General features: G+C 43.7%; 1 protein-coding gene across 1 annotated transcript in view; it reads left to right on the top strand.

Annotated features, from left to right (window-relative positions):
• LOC129861238 (rho GTPase-activating protein 39-like) overlaps positions 1-18963 on the top strand; it is a 167566-nt gene that overhangs the window by 52780 nt on the left and 95823 nt on the right. Inside the window, exon 2 of the mRNA XM_055932469.1 lies at positions 10062-10502. Coding sequence (XP_055788444.1) covers positions 10062-10502 — 441 coding nt within the window. The remainder of the gene's footprint in view (positions 1-10061; positions 10503-18963) is intronic.

Raw genomic sequence — 18963 nt, 5'->3', positions numbered from 1 at the left:
CAGTAGTCTAACCTAGAAGTAACAAATTTACTTCTAGGTTAATTAATGAATTTTTTAATAATTTTTCTGCATCATTTTTGGACAGAAAATTTCTGATTTTTGAAATGTTACGTAGATGGAAAAAAGCTGTCCTTGAAACAGTCTTGATATGTTTGTCAAAAGAGAGATCAGGGTCAAGAGTAACGCCGAGGTCCTTCACAGTTTTATTTGAGACGACTTTACAACCATCAAGATGAATTGTCAGATTTAACAGAAGATCTCTTTGTTTCTTGGGACCTAGAACAAGCATCTCTGTTTTATCCGAGTTTAAAAGTAGAAAGTTTTCAGCCATCCACTTCCTTATGTCTGAAACACAGGCTTCTAGCGAGGGCAATTTTGGGGCTTCACCATGTTTCATTGAAATGTACAGCTGTGTGTCATCCGCATAGCAGTGAAAGTTAACATTATGTTTTCGAATAACATCCCCAAGAGGTAAAATATATAGTGAAAACAATAGTGGTCCTAAAACGGAACCTTGAGGAACACCGAAATGCACAGTTGATTTGTCAGAGGACAAACCATTCACAGAGACAAACTGATATCTTTCCGACAGGTAAGATCTAAACCAGGCCAGAACTGGTCCGTGTAGACCAATTTGGGTTTCCAGTCTCTCCAAAAGAATGTGGTGATCGATGGTGTCAAAGGCAGCACTAAGGTCTAGTAGCACGAGGACAGATGCAGAGCCTCGGTCTGACGCCATTAAAAGGTCATTTACCACCTTCACAGGTGCAGTCTCAGTGCTATGATGGGGTCTAAAACCAGACTGAAGCATTTCGTATACATTGTTTGTCTTCAGAGAGGCAGTGAGTTGCTGCGCAACAGCTTTTTCTAAAAATTTTGAGAGGAATGGAAGATTCGATATAGGCCGATAGTTTTTTATATTTTCCGGGTCAAGGTTTGGCTTTTTCAAGAGAGGCTTTATCACTGCCACTTTTAGTGAGTTTGGTACACATCCGGTGGATAGAGAGCTGTTTATTATGTTCAACATAGGAGGGCCAAGCACAGGAAGCAGCTCTTTCAGCAGTTTAGTAGGAATAGGATCCAGTATGCAGCTTGAAGGTTTAGAGGCCATGATTATTTTCATCATTGTGTCAAGAGATATAGTACTAAAACACTTAAGTGTCTCTCCCGATCCCAGGCCTTGGCAGAGCTGTGCAGATCCAGGACAGCTAAGCCCTGGAGGAATACGCAGATTCAAAGAGGAGTCCGTAATTTGCTTTCTAATGGTCATGATCTTTTCCTCAAAGAAGTTCATGAATTTATTACTGCTGAAGTGAAAGCCATCCTCTCTTGGGGAATGCTGCTTTTTAGTTAGCTTTGCAACAGTATCAAATTTTTTTTGGGATTGTTCTTATTTTCCTCGATTAAGTTGGAAAAGTAGGATGATCGAGCAGCAGTGCTCTCCGGTACTGCACGGTACTGTCTTTCCAAGCTATTCGGAAGACTTCCAGTTTGGTGTGGCGCCATTTCCGTTCCAATTTCCTGGAAGCTTGCTTCAAAGCTCGGGTATTTTCTGTATACCAGGGAGCTAGTTTCTTATGACAAATGTTTTTCGTTTTTAGGGGTGCAACTGCATCTAGGGTATTGCGCAAGGTTAAATTGAGTTCCTCAGTTAAGTGGTTAACTGATTTTTGTCCTCCGACGTACTTGGGTAGGCAGAAGGAGTCTGGAAGGGCATCAAGGAATCTTTGTGTTGTCTGAGAATTTATAGCACGACTTTTGATGCTCCTTGGTTGGGGTCTGAGCAGATTATTTGTTGCGATTGCAAACGTAATAAAATGGTGGTCCGATAGTCCAGGATTATGTGGGAAAACATTAAGATCTACAACATTTATTCCATGGGACAAAACTAGGTCCAGAGTATGACTGTGGCAGTGAGTAGGTCCAGAGACATGTTGGACAAAACCCACTGAGTCGATGATGGCTCCGAAAGAGTGGGTCTGTGGACTTCTCCATATGAATATTAAAATCACCAAAAATTAGAATATGATCTGCTATGACTACAAGGTCTGATAGGAATTCAGGGAACTCAGAGAGGAACGCTGTATATGGCCCAGGAGGACTGTAAACAGTAGCTATAAAAAGTGATTGAGTAGGCTGCATAGATTTCATGACTAGAAGCTCAAAAGACGAAAACGTCTTTTTTTTTGTTGTGTAAATTGAAATTTGCTATCATAAATGTTAGCAACACCTCCGCCTTTGCGGGATGCACGGGGGATATGGTCACTAGTGTAACCAGGAGGTGAGGCCTCATTTAACACAGTAAATTCATCAGGCTTAAGCCATGTTTCAGTCAGGCCAATCACATCAAGATTATGATCAGTGATTAGTTCATTGACTATGACTGCCTTTGAAGTGAGGGATCTAACATTAAGTAACCCTATTTTGAGATGTGAGGTATCATGATCTCTTTCAATAATGGCAGGAATGGAGGAGGTCTTTATCCTAATAAGATTGCTAAGGCGAACACCGCCATGTTTAGTTTTGCCCAACCTAGGTCAAGGCACAGACACAGTCTCAATGGGTATGGCTGAGCTGACTACACTGACTGTGCTATTTGCAGACTCCACTAAGCTGGCAGGTTGGCTAACAGCCTGCTGCCTGGCCTGCACCCTATTTCATTGTGTAGGGCTCTGTAAGGGTCTGTAAGGCTCAGTAATGATCTGTAGGGCTCTGTAAGGGTCTGTAAGGGTCTGTAATGATCCGTAAGGCTCAGTAAGGATCTATAAGGCCCAGTAAAGAACTGTAAGGATCTGTAAGGATCTGTAAGGCTCAGTATGGCTCAGATAGGATCTGTAATGATATGGAAGAATGTGTAAGGATCTGTAAGGCTCAGTAAGGATCTGTAAGGATCTGTAAGCCTCAGTAAGGATCTGTAAGGATATGGAAGAATGTGTAAGGATCTGTAAGGCTCAGTAAGGATATGTAAGGCTCAGTAAGGATATGTAAGGCTCAGTAAGGATATGTAAGGCTCAGTAAGGATATGTAAGGCTCAGTAAGGATATGTAAGGATATGGAAGAATGTGTAAGGATCTGTAAGGCTCAGTAAGGATATGTAAAGCTGAGTAAGGATATGTAAGGATCTGTAAGGCTCAGTAAGGATCTGTAAGTATCTGTAAGGCTCAGTAATGATCTATAAGGATCTGTAAGTATCTGTAAGGCTCAGTAAGGATATGTAAAGCTGAGTAAGGATATGTAAGGATCTGTAAGGCTCAGTAAGTATCTGTAAGGCTCAGTAAGGATATGTAAGGATATGTAAGGCTCAGTAAGGATTTGTAAGGCTCAGTAAGGCTTAGTATTTCTCTCTTTTATTTGCACAAGTGTTACAACATTGTATAACATTGTATATGTGAAATGTGAAATGTCTCTATTATTTTACAGTGATGGAAAAAGGGTCCAATTGTCATACTTGAGTAAAAGTAAAGATGCCATAATATAAAATGACTCAAGTAAAAGTGAAAGTCACCTAGTAAAATACTACTTGAGTAAAAGTATAAAAGTATTTGGTTTTAAATATACTTAAGCATCAAAAGTAAAAGTATAAATAATTTCAAAGACCATTTCAAACCAGACGGCATCATTTTCTTGTTGTTTTTTTATTTCACGGATAGCCAGGGGCCCACTCCAACACACAGACATCATTTACAGATAGCCAGGGGCATACTCCAACACACAGACATCATTTACAGATAGCCAGGGGCATACTCCAACACACAGACATCATTTACAGATAGCCAGGGGCATACTCCAACACACAGACATCATTTACAGATAGCCAGGAGCATACTCCAACACACAGACATAATTTACAGATAGCCAGGGGCATACTCCAACACACAGACATCATTTACAGATAGCCAGGGGCATACTCCAACACTCAGACATTATTTACAGATAGCCAGGGCATACTCCAACACTCAGACATTATTTACAGATAGCCAGGGGCACACTCCAACACACAGACATCATTTACAGATAGCCAGGGGCATACTCCAACACACAGACATCATTTACAGATAGCCAGGGGCATACTCCAACACACAGACATCATTTACAGATAGCCAGGGGCATACACCAACACACAGACATCATTTACAGATAGCCAGGGGCATACTCCAACACTCAGACATCATTTACAGATAGCCAGGGGCATACTCCAACACACAGACATCATTTACAGATAGCCAGGGGCATACTCCAACACACAGACATCATTTACAGATAGCCAGGGGCATACTCCAACACACAGGCATCATTTACAGATAGCCAGGGGCATACTCCAACACACAGACATCATTTACAGATAGCCAGGGGCACACTCCAACACACAGACATCATTTACAGATAGCCAGGGGCATACTCCAACACACAGACATCATTTACAGATAGCCAGGGGCATACTCCAACACACAGACATCATTTACAGATAGCCAGGGGCATACTCCAACACACAGACATCATTTACAGATAGCCAGGGGCATACTCCAACACACAGACATCATTTACAGATAGCCAGGGGCATACTCCAACACACAGACATCATTTACAGATAGCCAGGGGCATACTCCAACACACAGACATCATTTTCAAAGGAAGCATGTGTTTAGTGAGTCCACCAGATAAGAGGCTGTAGAGAGGATCAGGGATGTTCTCTTGATAAGTGTGTGAATTAGACCATTAATTGTCCTGCCAAGCATTCAACATGTAAGTTGTACTTCTGGGTGTCAGGGAAAATATATGGAGTAAAAAGTACATACTTTTCTTAAAGAATGTAGTGGAGTAAAAGTAAAAGTGGTCAAAAATATAAGTAGTAAAGTAATGTGCAAATACCCCCCCAAAAAGAAGTGTTTTTTACAGTGTTCCTTTGAAACCAGTGTAATGTTTACTGTTACTTTCTGATTTCACTTTTGTTTATTATCTATTTTACTTGCTTTGGCTCTGTAAACATGCTTCCCGTGCCAATAAAGCCATTTGAATTACATGGAGAGAGGGAGAGAGAGAGAGAGAGAGAGAGGAGAGAGAGACAGAGAGACAGAGAGAGAGAGAGAGAGACAGAGAGACAGAGAGAGAGAGACTGTCCTCGTGATATTTATAAACAAAATCAAACTTCGGTTCGAGTTCTGGCTTCACAGCATGATGTTTCTCTTTAATTAGATTGCATACAAGTGGATTCAGCTCATGGAGGAGAGTGGTGTTTACCCTGACTCCCATGCAGTGACTGCACAGCATTTACTTCCTCATCTGCAGAGCTATTGACAAACTCCTTGCAATAGGATTGTATGAGTAGCTGAATGTCTCTCTCATTCCCCCCCATCTCTTCCCTCCCTATCTAAACTAAACCCAGCTCCTTGTGCAGGCATGCCTAGCGTATGGCCCTTCCCATCCTGGTGGTATAATTACCATTTTTTGTATAAAGTTTTGTCATTGTTCTGAACCCATTGCCCCTTGTGCCGTTTTCCTAGTCTAACTTGTACAGAGATTGCGTACGCCCCGGTACCCAAGCATGCATGTCTTGAGATGAAGTGAACAGGTCGAGTGTGTGAAGCTAGCTACATAGTTTAAATATCAACAGTAGTGCCACATCAGCATAACTATTGATTAGCACTTGATAACACTTGATTTACATCATCATCAATATTCGGTCTGGTTGGCTGGCACACGCAGCAGAGCGAGGCAAAAAGTCAGACAGGAGCAGCTGCATCAATGACCCTCGCCCTGACCCAACTCCATGCCTTCCTCAGTCGACAGCAGCAACACAGGTCGTCTAGACTCTCGATAACCGCCATATGCTTAAATATCCACACGAGCCAGCCAGCCATATACTGAGTGTACAAAACATGAGGATCACATTCCTACTATTTTGTTGCACCCCTCTCAGAACAGCCTCAGTTCGTCGGTGCATGGACTCTACAAGGTGTCGGAAACTTTCCACAGGGATGCTGGCCCATGTTGACTCCATTGCTTCCCACAGTTGTGTCAAGTTGGCTGGATGTCCTTTGGGTGCTGGACCATTCCTGATACACAAAGGAAACTGGGAGCGTCAAAAACCCAGCAGCGTTGCAGTTCTTTACACACTCAAACCGATGCGCCTGGCATCTACTACCATCAATGAGGGATCATAGCTTTCACCGGGATTCACCTGGTCAGTCTATGTCATGGAAAGAGCAGGTGTTCCTAATGTTTTGTACACTCAGTGTATATCTTGAGTTAGAAGCTAATGAATATTTTATTATGAAGCAATTATTGAAGAGCAATGAAGATAAATCACAAATAGTAATAAAAAAAAAATGAGCTAGCTGACTAGCAGATTTACATCAATCATCACCATCAATGATCAGCTGATAGCCCACGATGTCAATCTCTTTCCCGTTTGAGCACCTTCCCCCTGAAAGGTCTCTGCACATCCCTGTCCTTGTACAAGCTGTGTCAACCCCAGGTCCAGTCTGGGCGTGTTTCTGAAGACTCACCTGTCAAAGAGACATACAGGAAAACCCTCTTTGTTCAAAGGTCAGGTTGATGTCACATGTTTGGGCACAACTAGAAAGTTAGAGATTATACCAAAACTGTTCCAAGTAACAAGCGGCAGGTGAATTTGCAAAAAAAGCCTGGGGAAAGAATAGCAGCATTGAAACATCTGTCAGTGTGTATGCTACAGTATTGTTAAGATGCAGTTAAACGTCTCCCTGCCACAGACACAGGAAGTAAAGTTCTGCAACGCCTCTACAATAACAGAAGACAACTGTGAGAGCATGAGTAGCATGTACTGCTACACTATCAATCATATTACGTCTCTTTATATCTCTAGTCAGTTTCCCCAGACAGACAGACAGACAGACAGACACACAGACACACAGACACACAGACACACAGACACACAGACAGACACACAGACAGACATTTTCTGCTGTTTCTCAGTTCTCTGAGGTCAGGTATCATTGAGTTGGTTGGTCATGGTCCAGGTCGAAGGTCATGGCTAGAAGGGGTCCAGCTCTTGTCAGATTTGACTTTTCGTAGCAGGTTAGGAGAATTTACGCAGCAGATTAGGAGAATTAACGTAGCAGGTTAGGAGAATTAACGCAGCAGGTTAGGAGAATTAACGCAGCAGGTTAGGAGAATTAACGCAGCAGGTTAGGAGAATTAACGCAGCAGGTTAGGAGAATTAACGTAGCAGGTTAGGAGAATTAACGCAGCAGGTTAGGAGAATTAACGCAGCAGGTTAGGAGAATTAACGTAGCAGGTTAGGAGAATTAACGTAGCAGGTTAGGAGAATTAACGCAGCAGGTTAGGAGAATTAGGTTAAGGTTAAGAAAAGGGTTTGGGTTAGGGTTAGATAAAACAACATTAATTTGACAAAAGTTGGATCCCTTCTAGCCATGACCTAGTTGGAAGTGTTTCTCTCTCTTTCTCCGGTGCTGGGAGTCACAACAGAACAGCATTGTTGGTTTGCTCTCCACTGTACGGGTTCTCCCTCTGTGTGTGTCTGTGTCATGTTGTGCAGTGTAAGCCCTGAGGCATTAGTATTTTCATGACCCTGGCTGGTGGGATTTGATGCAGTGACAGCCAGGACAGAGCTTTATAGCAGGGTCTAGTCAGCGTTATTGAGAGGGACAAAAGCAGGCCTGTGGCTGGGAGCCCTGGATTACTGGGGCTGGCTGTGGGGGGGATACCACTGGGGAGTTGGTGTGAGAGAACAGAGAGCAGCACACAGAGTCAGTCAGCTACCATGCTAGCTGTGGGTGACATGCGGACAAGGACAGTCTTTCACAGACAGGGGAGCCAGAGGACTGAGTGGTAAGAGACCAGCGTTTCTCCTTCTCAGGCAGGTAGGGGTCTGGGCAGTGTGTGACAGTGCTATGTGTGGGTGGTACTAGGGTGGGGTTGATGTACAGTATTAGCGCTCTGAGGGGCTGAGCCATCAGCTGGACCACAGATTTACTTCTGAGGAGATTTCTGATTCAGGTTTGATCGCAGTAGGATTGTTTCTTCTTTAGTTATTTAACCTTTATTTAACTAGGCAAGTCAGTTAAGTTAAGAACAAATTCTTATTTACAATGACGGCTTACCCAAGCCAAACCCGGACGATGCTGGGCCAATTGTGCTGCACCCTGATTGTGCGCCGCCTTATGGGACTCCCAATCACGGCCAGTTGTGATACAGCCTGGAATCAAACCAGGGTTTGTAGTGATGCCTCTAGCACTGAGATGGAGTGCCTTAGACCGCTGCGTTACTCGGGAGCCCAAACCCATAAACAAACACACACGTGAACTTCCCCAAACGTGCTCTATTCCTGTCCTGGTCAACTGGTCATGTGACATGGGGCCGGTGGCCTGTGTTAATTTTATTTTGTGCTGATGTACATGTGGGTATGAGTGTGTAGCTATGATTGTGTTCCTCTCTCTCTCTCTCTCTTTCTGTCTCTCTCTGTCTCTCTCTCTTTCTCTCTCTTTCTGTTTCTCTCTCTCTGTCTCTCTCTCTCTCTCTCTCTCTGTCTCTCTCTCTCTCTTTCTCTCTCTTTCTGTCTCTCTCTGTCTCTCTCTCTCTCTCTCGCTCTCTCTCTCTCTCTCTCTGCCTCTCTCTCTCTGTCTCTCTCTTTCTGCCTCTGTCTCTCTCTCTCTGTGTTTCTGTCTCTGTCTCTCTCTCTCTCTCTTAGTAATGTGTAAATAGTTGTAGTACAAATAGTAGAGGAAGATACATAAACAGATAAATATTGGCTGTATTTACAATGTTGTTTGTTCCCAACTGGTTGCCCTGTTCTCATGGCAACGAGTCACACATCTGGCTGTTGTCTGAGGGAAATATGTGTAATATTTCTGTGTAATCTGAGGGAATATGTGTCTCTCTAATACGGTCATACATTTGACAGTTGTTTAGGAAGTGCAGCTCAGTTTCCACCTCATTTTGTGGGCAGTGTGCACATAGCTGTAATGAGGTGCGTACTGGCGGCAGAGAAGTCAGGCGCAGGAGAGCGAGAACTGATTTACAACGGTGTCGTTTAATATCCATAAACCACCGTCAACAGAACAATACAATAAGTGGGTCAAACAAAACCCGGTCAATACCAGCATACCGTTGCATAAACACTACAAGAAACAATTACCGACAAGGACATGGGGGAGAACAGAGGGTTAAATACACAACATGTAATTGATGGGATTGGAACCAGGCGTGATACAAGACAAGACAAACCAATGGAAAATGAAAAATGGATCAGCGATGGATAGAAGGTCGGTGACTTCGACCGCCGAACAAGGAGAGGGACCAACTTCGGCGAAAGCCGTGACAATAGCCTGTCTTCTCTTGAGAGCCAGGTCTGCCTACGGCAGCCTTACTCAATAGCAAGGCTATGCTCACTGAGTCTGTACATAGTCAAGGATTTTCTTAATTTGGGGTCAGTCACTGTGGTCAGGTATTCTGCCACTGTGTACTGTCTTTTTAGGGCCAGATAACATTCCAGTTTGTTCTGTTTTTTTGTTGATTTTTTCTAGTGTGTCTATTGGTTAGAGCCTGTAAGCATTTCACTGTGAGGTCTACTACACCTGTTGTATTCGGCGCACGTGACAAATAAACTTTGATTTGATTTGATTTGAAATAGTTCTATTTTTGTTTTCTCATGGTTTGGTTGGATCTGATTGTGTTGCTGTCCAGGGGCTCTGTGGGGTCAGTTTGTGTTTGTGAACAGAGCCCCAGAAGCAGCTCGCTCTTTCTCGCCTGGCTCCTTTGTTTGGCCTCTCCTTGAGTAGATTAGAGCCTGGGTGCTGGGCCCAGAGAGAACCTCCTAGTGGGCAACAGCCCCAGCCCCCCCTGCCTCTGTCCACTGGCCCTCCTTCTACACTTACTTTAATCCCTCAGTCAACTGCGGATGTAATCTATGTTTAATCCTGGGTCACTTTTCCTTTCTCTTTAGTCTGTGCTCGCGTAACTGATCAAACTATTAGTCAGTCATATAGAATGTCAGTCATATAGAGTCTAGTCTTCCAGATCTTGACTACATTTCCCATGTCCCCCCTCTCTCCTCTCTCTAGCTGTGACTGGGTGGAGATCTTGGAGCCGCGCTCGCAGGAGCGCATGTACGTGAACCTGGCCTCGGGGGAGTGTGGTTGGGAGCCCCCAGCAGGCGCCGCCGTGCGCCAGTCCGATGGCAGCCAGTGGTGGGAGCTGTTTGACAGCCACAACAAACGCTTCTACTACTACAACAGTGCCAGTCAGCAGACGGTGTGGCACCGGCCCCAGGCCTGCGACATCGTGCCCCTGGCCCAGCTACAGGCCATGAAGAGGAGCTCTGAGACGGGTCTGAGGGGCCCCATCAAGCCCCAGAGAGGGGGAGGAGGAGGGGAGGGCCGCCGTACAACCCTACCTAACCAGGCCTACCCCATGCCCCCCGCCCAGGACCCCGACAGCAGCGGGAGGTCCACCCCCTCTAAGGGGCTCTGTGACAGCCTGGAGAGCAGGAACGACACCCCCAGGTAACCTTTCTGCCAAAACATACACCATAAAGATATTATTTACTAGCCCGACTTAAACCTAATTACAGTATAAACTCTTGTGTAGTTGAGGGATTCCTCCTATAAGCTACTCTGCAGTTGCTTCCAGGAAGGCTGACTCTGCAGCTGAATGGAACCCAGTGTTAGTAAGCTGGTTCTGCAGGCGTATTCCCTCGTTCATCTACAGATGCATTACTGTGGGTTAACCCGAGCCTAATGGACCTGTCACTTCACATTCTACCTGGCTAGACCCAGCGCCAATCCTCCCTGTCATGACAGCCTTATCTACTCTATATCACATACATGAGACGGCCCTCCTTACTCCTCCAGTTAAATACTGTGTGGGCGACTCTCCCATGTGTTGTGTCAGCGTCATTTAAACAGAGAGAGACAGAGAACATAGAAAGAGATGTATGGGGGAGGTGACGGGGATAATGTTGAACCAAAACAGAGAGAAGAAGTTTGAGATTAACCAAAACAGAGAGAAGAAGTTTGAGATAAACCAGGACAGAGAGAAGAAGTTTGAGATAAACCAGGACAGAGAGAAGAACTTTGAGATAAACCAAGACAGAGAGAAGAAGTTTGAGATTAACCGAAACAGAGAGAAGTTTGAGATTAACCAAGAGAGAGGGAGAGAAGTTTGAGATTAACCAAAACAGAGAGAAGAAGTTTGAGATTAACCAAAACAGAGAGAAGAAGTTTGAGATAAACCAGGACAGAGAGAAGAAGTTTGAGATAAATCAGGACAGAGAGAATAAGTTTGAGATAAACCAAGACAGAGAGAAGAACTTTGAGATAAACCAGGACAGAGATAAGAAGTTTGAGATTAACCGAAACAGAGAGAAATTTGAGATTAACCAAGAGAGAGAGAAGTTTGAGATTAACCAAAACAGAGAGAAGAAGTTTGAGATTAACCAAAACAGAGAGAAGAAGTTTGAGATAAACCAGGACAGAGAGAAGAAGTTTGAGATAAATCAGGACAGAGAGAAGAAGTTTGAGATAAACCAAGACAGAGAGAAGAAGTTTGAGATAAACCAGGCAGAGAAGAAGTTTGAGATTAACCCGGACAGAGAAGGACAGATGGTCAGGGAGATGGATGATGTCCTCAGTGTCTGTCGTTGTTGGACAGCAGATAGCCTAGCGGTTAAGAGCGTTTGGCCAACAACCGAAAGGTCACTAATTCAAAATTCCCTAGCTGACTAGGTGAAAAATCTGTCTATGTACCTTTGAGCAAGGAACTTAACCCTGATTGGTCCTTTAAGTCACTCTGTATAAGAACATCTGTTAATCGGGTCTCCTGAGTGGCCCAGCGGTCTAAGGCACTGCATCTCAGTGCAAGAGGCGTCACTGCTGTCCCTGTTTTGAATCCAGGCTGCATCACATCTGGCCTGTGATTGGGAGTCCCATAGGGCGGCACACAATTGGCCCCACATCGTTCGGGTTAGGGTTTGGCCGGGGGAGGGTTTGGCCGGGGTAGGCCGTCATTGTAAATAAGAATTTGTTCTTAACTGACTTGCCTAGTTAAATAAAGGTAACATTTTTTTAAATGTCTAAAAGTAGGAGAGAAGAATCAGGTGAATGCTAAAAGTAGGAGAGGCCTGCTATAATGAGATTGTCTGCAGATGATAATGGAATTGTTTAGTCACAGCATCCTTGGTTAAATGTGTCCTGTTCAGGCTCCAACCCTGGGCTGGGTAGAAGCCATCTTGATGATGGTGTTAGCCATGTAGCCGCTAACCTTATGGGCCAAGCCAGATCTGAGCCTGTCTGTCTGTCTGAGCGTGTGCCAAACTGTTAGCATAGGGGATAAAATGTAGCACAAGCTAACTTGGTGTAAACACTAACAGTTTCTAACTTTGAGCACAGGCAGCTGTTTGGTTATCTGACAACCAGGCAGCTGTTTGGCTATATAACAACCAGGCAGCTGTTTGGTTATGTAACGGTCCTGACCAGTTTTATGTTGTTTTTGTATGTGTAATTGGTCAGGGCGTTAGTTTTGGGTGGGCAGTCTATGTTATCTGTTTCTATGTTGGTTTTGGTTACCTGATATGGCTCTTAATTAGAGGCAGGTGTTTTGCGTTCTCCTCTAATTAAGAGTCATATTTAGGTAGGGTGTTCTCACTGTTTGTTTGTGGGTGATTGTCTCCTGTGTCTGTGTCGATGTTACACCATACGGGAATGTTTCGGTTTGTTCGTGCGTTTATGTAGCCTGTTCCTGTGTCAGCGTGCTTCGTGTATTTGTAAGTTCGTTTGTTCAGGTCTGTCTACATCGTTTTGTTATTTTGTTAGTTATATCAAGTATAGTTCGTTTTCGTCTTGGTCTGTTTTGTTTATTTAATAAATCATCATGTATTCACAACCTGCTGCGCCTTGGCTCGATCACTACTCCACCTCTTCTTATGAAGAGAGAGAGGAACGCCGTTACAGGTTATCTGACAACCAGGCAGCTGTTTGGCTATATAACAACCAGGCAGCTGTTTGGTTATCTGACAACCAGGCAGCTGTTTGGCTATATATCATCCAGGCAGCTGTTTGGCTATATAACAACCAGGCAGCTGTTTGGCTATATAACAACCAGGCAGCTGTTTGACTATATAACAACCAGGCAGCTGTTTGGTTATCTGACAACCAGGCAGCTGTTTGGCTATATGACATCCAGGCAGCTGTTTGGCTATATAACAACCAGACAGCTGTTTGGCTATATGACAACCAGGCAGCTGTTTGGCTATATAACAACCAGGCAGCTGTTTGGCTATATAACAACCAGGCAGATGTTTGGCTATATGACAACCAGGCAGCTGTTTGGCTATATGACAACCAGGCAGCTGTTTGGCTATATGACAACCAGGCAGCTGTTTGGCTATATGACAACCAGGCAGCTGTTTGGCTATATGACAACCAGGCAGCTGTTTGGCTATATGACAACCAGGCTAGCTTGGAGATGAGACTTAGTAATGAAGTGAGTGAAGAGAACTTACTACTAAAAAAACATTTAGTACACTTTAAGCAGTGACATTTGTAAGAACAGTATGATCGAGACAAAAAATCTTTGGAGAAATTAATTTGTTAAAAACTGTTCAACTATTGTCTTTCTCTTTGAGTCAACTACACACCACATGTTATGCACTGCAGTGCTAGCTAGCTAGCTGTAGCTAATGCTTTTGTTTTTAACTAGATTCATTTTCTGATTCCTTGATTAGGTGGATAATGTGCTACAAGAACTCTGATAGGTCGGAGGACGTCCTCCTGAAGTTGTCATAATTACTGTGTAAGTCTATGGAATGGGTTGAGAACCATGAGCCTCCTAGGTTTTGTATTGAAATCAATGTACCACAAGGACGAGGACGGAAACTAGCTGTCCTCCTGCTACACCATGGTGCTACCCCAGAGAGTGCTGTTGAGGCTACTGTAGACCTTCATTGCAAAACAGTGTGTTTTAATAAATAATAAGTGACGTGAATATATTTAGTACAGATTTATCTAAAAATAATAACTTTTTAAATGTTTCACAATTTGTGGATTGTCTTCCCCTTCCTCCTCTGAGGAGTCTCCACTGGCTTTAAGTTATGGCTGATTCTGATCGCTAGGCAAACTTAGATTACATTTTGCAGTATGAAAGAAAATCTGATTAAGTTTGTTTTGTTTTGGCCTCTGCACAGCTTGTTTTACATGGCAGCTCTCTTTAGCGAGGGATGGAGATTACATTTAGAGTCGTTTTTCTGAGGCTTTACCGATTTACTGTTTGTTCTCGTCTTCCCATCTCCTTCCTGTGGGGAACATGACCGAGTGTGTGCCTTATGCCTTACCTCTGGGAGTGGGCGACTCACACAACATGGTAACCCTCCAACACAACACACACAGCCCACTGTCAGACAGGAAGGAGATATGCTCCAATCAATTACTTTATATCTCCTTATTTACCTCCTCTCTCCCTATTCAAACAGGAAATGCCCTGCTGTATTTCATACAGGAGCCGTATAAGACTTGCTATATCAAACAACTCTGGTCACAAGTGCGCTGCCTGGCACACGGCCAAATTCGCTACTTTGAATCGCTTCATATTTTGCCAACATGGATGTTCTTGTTCCTCCAACATATCCAACCCTTTGACACATACTCCCAAGTATGCAAACCCCCCCCACACACACACACCTGTCAGTGTTAGAGTGAGGGACCGGTAATGAGTTATAGTGGTTGTTTGGAGACGTTCCTCGTCCTCCAACTGAATAGTTCCACACTTAGTCCAGTACAATAGGAGCAGTACCCATACAAGGACAGCAGCAGAGGGACCCGGACACTCTCTCTCTCTCTCTCTCTCTCTGTCTCTCTCTCTCTCTCTCTCTCTCTCTCTCTCTCTCTCTCTCTCTCTCTCTCTCTCTCTCTCTCTCTCTCTCTCTCTCTCTCTCTCTCTCTCTGTCTCTCTCTCTCTCTCTGTCTCTCTCTCTCTCTCTCTCTCTCTCTCTCTCTCTCTCTCTCTCTCTCTCTCTCTCTCTCTCTCTCTCTCTCTCTCTCTCTCTCAGGAATGGCTCAGAGAAAGATACTGAGTGGTCTGAATCCCTATCAGTGACCTCAGAATAAGCCCTCACTGCTCAGCGTCTTACAGTATTCATCCATTGTTCCAGACAAGCTTCTGGAAGGCCCCTTCCTCAGCCCTCAACTGAAGTGGAGGTGTTGGGCTGGGGTGTCCTAGGGGTGGATGGAATGCTACTGTTACCCTAGTTTATACAGAAAACGATTGTGTGTGTGTGTGTGTGTGTGTGTGTGTGTGTGTGTGTGTGTGTGTGTGTGTGTGTGTGTGTGTGTGTGTGTGTGTGTGTGTGTGTGTGTGTGTGTGTGCGTGCGTGCGTGCGTGCGTGCGTGCGTGCGTGTGTTTGCGTGTGCATAAACACTCGCACATTCACCCATCTGTGTATGTATTTGAGTCAAAACCAATTCCACTCACACACTCCATGACTCCCACGCTGAAACATGACAGTTAGTAGTTCCCTGTCCAAAATTGTAATAAGTAACGTCATTTTTGGATTACCCAAACATGTACCTAATCTGATTATTAAGAACAAATTCTAATTTACAATGACGGCCTACCCCGGCCAAACCCTAACCCGGACAACGCTGGGCCAATTGTGTGCCACCCTATGGAACTGCCAATCACGGCCAGTTGTGATACAGCCTGCAATCGAGCCAGGGTCTGTAGTGACGCCTCAAGCACTGAGATGCAGTAATCCTAACCTTAACCACACTGCTAACCTTATTGCCTAATCCTAACCTGAAATGAAGACTAAAAAGCTAATTTTTGTGTTCATACATTTTTACAATATAGTTCATTTTGACTTTGCAGATGGCCCATATAGCGGAAATCAGTCAGTTCTGCCTCAAGGACAAGACACGTCCCAATAAACGTCAACCTGCTGAAAGGAAAGATTCATTTTGAATGTTATATTGTTTTTGTGCTTCTCTGAGCGATGTTCTATCGATTCCCAGGGTCATTTACAGTTTTCATCTCTCTCTCTCTCTCTCTCTCTCTCTCTCTCTCTCTCTCTCTCTCTTTCTCTCTCTCTCTCTCTCTCTCTCTTTCTCTCTCTCTCTCTCTCTACCTCTCTCTCTACTTCTCTCTCTACCTCTGTTAACTCAGCAACACAGCACAGCCAGGTCCCTACATCTACCCCTACTCATCCCTTCCTCACAACTCACACCATATGACCAGGGTTGGCTAGGTTATTTTCTAAATGTAATCCGTTACAGTTAATAGTTACCTGTTCAAAATTGTAATCAGTAACATAACTTTTGGATTACCCAAACTCAGTAACGTAATCTGATTACATTCAGTTACTTTTAGGTTACTTTCCCCTTAAGAGAAAACAAAAATGTATTTTATCAATTGAATGACATCTATTACAGGATAAATCAATGTTAAAGTTTACATAGCTGGCCATATATGGATGTGTTCGCTTCTTCTAACCCATTTTGCTCTACTACAGATAATAATACAATTAAGCTATATCTTTACATTAAAAAAACAGAGTCTGTCCGATTTTCAGTCATTCCAATTAATTTAGTGCCCCTTGATCTTCAAAAATTGTATTTTATTTTTTTTATTTTTAAATTTCACCTTTATTTAACCAGGTAGGCTAGTTGATAGCAAATTCTCATTTACCATTGCAGCCGGGCCAAGTTAAAGCAAAGGAGTGTGACACAGACAACAACACAGAGTTACACATGGAATAACATGGAATAAACAATGAACAAGCCAATAACACAATAAACAAGTCAATGACACAGTAGAAAAAAGAAAGTCTGTATACAGTGTGTGCAAAATGCATGAGGAGATAGGCAATAAATAGGCCATAGGAGCGAATAAATACCATTTCGCAGATTAACACTGGAATGATAAATGAGCAGATGATGATGTGCAAGTTGAGATACTGGTGTGCAAAAGAGCAGAAAAGTCAATTGAAACAGTATGGGGATGAGGTAGGTAGATTGGGTGGGCTATTTACAGATGGACTATGTACAGCTGCAGCGATCGGTTAGCCGATCAGATAGCCGATGTTTAAAGTTGGTGAGGGAAATATAAGTCTCCAGCTTCAGTGATTTTTGCAATTCGTTCCAGTCACTGGCAGCAGAGAACTGGAAGGAAAGGTGGCCAAAAGAGGTGTTGGCTTTGGGGAACGTGTGCTACGGGTGGGTGTTGTTATCGTGACCAGTGAACTGGCAGAGCTTTACCTAGCATAGACTTATAGATGATCTGGAGCCATTGGGTCTGGCGACGAATATGTAGCGTGGGCCAGCCGACTAGAGCATACAGGTCGCAGTGGTGGGTATAAGGTGATTTGGTAACAAAACGGATGGCACTGTGATAGACTGCATCCAGTTTGCTGAGTAGAGTATTGGAAGCTATTTTGTAGATGACATTGCCGAAGTCGAGGATCGGTAGGATAGTCAGTTTTACGAGGGTATGTTTGGTGGTGTGAGTGAAGGAGGCTTTGTTGCGAAATAGGAAGCCGATTCTAGATTTGATTTTGGATTGGAGATGTTTAATATGAGTCTGGAAGGAGAGTTTACAGTCTAGCCAGACACCTAGGTATTTATAGTTGGCCACATATTCTAAGTCAGAACCGTCCAGGGTGGTGATGCTAGTCGGGCGGGCGGGTGCGGGCAGCGAACGGTTGAAATGCATGCATTTGGTTTTACTAGCGTTTAACCTCTTGAAGCTAGGGGGCAGAATTTTTATGTTTGGAAAAAAAACGTGTAAGCTGCCTATTTCTCAGGTCCAGATGCTAGAATATGCATATAATGTTGAAAATAAATGCTCCTCTAAGGAATGGCAAGCTTTGAGCACTATTGAAAAGTATGCCATATGCTGCATTTGCTGTGGACCTGTTTTTTAAATATTTTTGTTAATAGTAATTTGCAGTTGTTTAAATCTATCAAAGTGTGCGAGTTTGAGCATGTGTCCATTAGGCCTATGGACATGTTTTTTATCAGCAGGAATTAGCAGTAAAAGCCCCTCTGGTGGTCTTCTTAAATTCAACAATTTTTTCACAGTATGGAGCACAATACCATGGGGGAGTTTAGAAGGGAGGAACTCAAATTTGTATTCCATAGGCTGAGATCTGCACTATGCAGCTGTTGCAAGAGAGCATTTTTCACTGGTTGTCCACTGGAGGTATATTCATTATGCCGATTCTGTTGCAAAACATTTCTTACATAGAAGCAAACGGAACAAAACGGGGCAGGACCTACCGGAATTTGTCCAATAGAAACCATTGTTTTGCTCTGTTTGCTTCCGTTTTTGGTTTCCATAATGAATAAACCCCTGTCGCAAAAACGATGATTAATAGTCAGCTTAAACTTCTTCAATTTAGCCGTTATTGGATTCACATATACATTTGTGAACAGCCATCCACAACAACCACAATCTGTAAGGCGTAAATAGCAAAATGAGAGAGCAGCCGTGTGATTAACATCAATGCGCTATGCAACCTATAATAGGCCTAAGTGATATTGATATTGCCCGTATGCTACACCACTGCTGTCGCCCTTTATTTAACTAGGCAATTCAGTTAAGAACAAATTCTAATTTTACAAAGACTGCTTACCTCGGCCAAACCCTCCTCTAACCCGGACGATGCTGGGCCAATTGTGAGTCGCCCTGCGGGACTCCCGATCACTGCCGGTTGTGATAAAGCCAGGGATCGAACCAGGGTCTGTAGTGACACGTCTAGCACTGAGGTGCAGTGCCTTAGACCGCTGCGCCACTCTGTAATTTACCTCTAAGCATTTATTCAAGTTGGCTAATCTTTGGATGCGGACAGCAGTCACACCATTGGAAGACATAGATTGGACTGTAGCCAACAACAGTCTCCCACTGGGCACACACTGGTTGAATGAACTGAATTTAAAAGTAAGTCTAGAAGTAATCATGGTGTTTTTCTAAAACATC

Source organism: Salvelinus fontinalis, chromosome 8 (assembly GCF_029448725.1).
Source record: "Salvelinus fontinalis isolate EN_2023a chromosome 8, ASM2944872v1, whole genome shotgun sequence".
Classification (NCBI taxonomy): domain Eukaryota; kingdom Metazoa; phylum Chordata; class Actinopteri; order Salmoniformes; family Salmonidae; genus Salvelinus; species Salvelinus fontinalis.
Note: the sequence above shows the minus strand (reverse complement) of the source record. Positions and strands in the feature narration are given on the sequence as shown.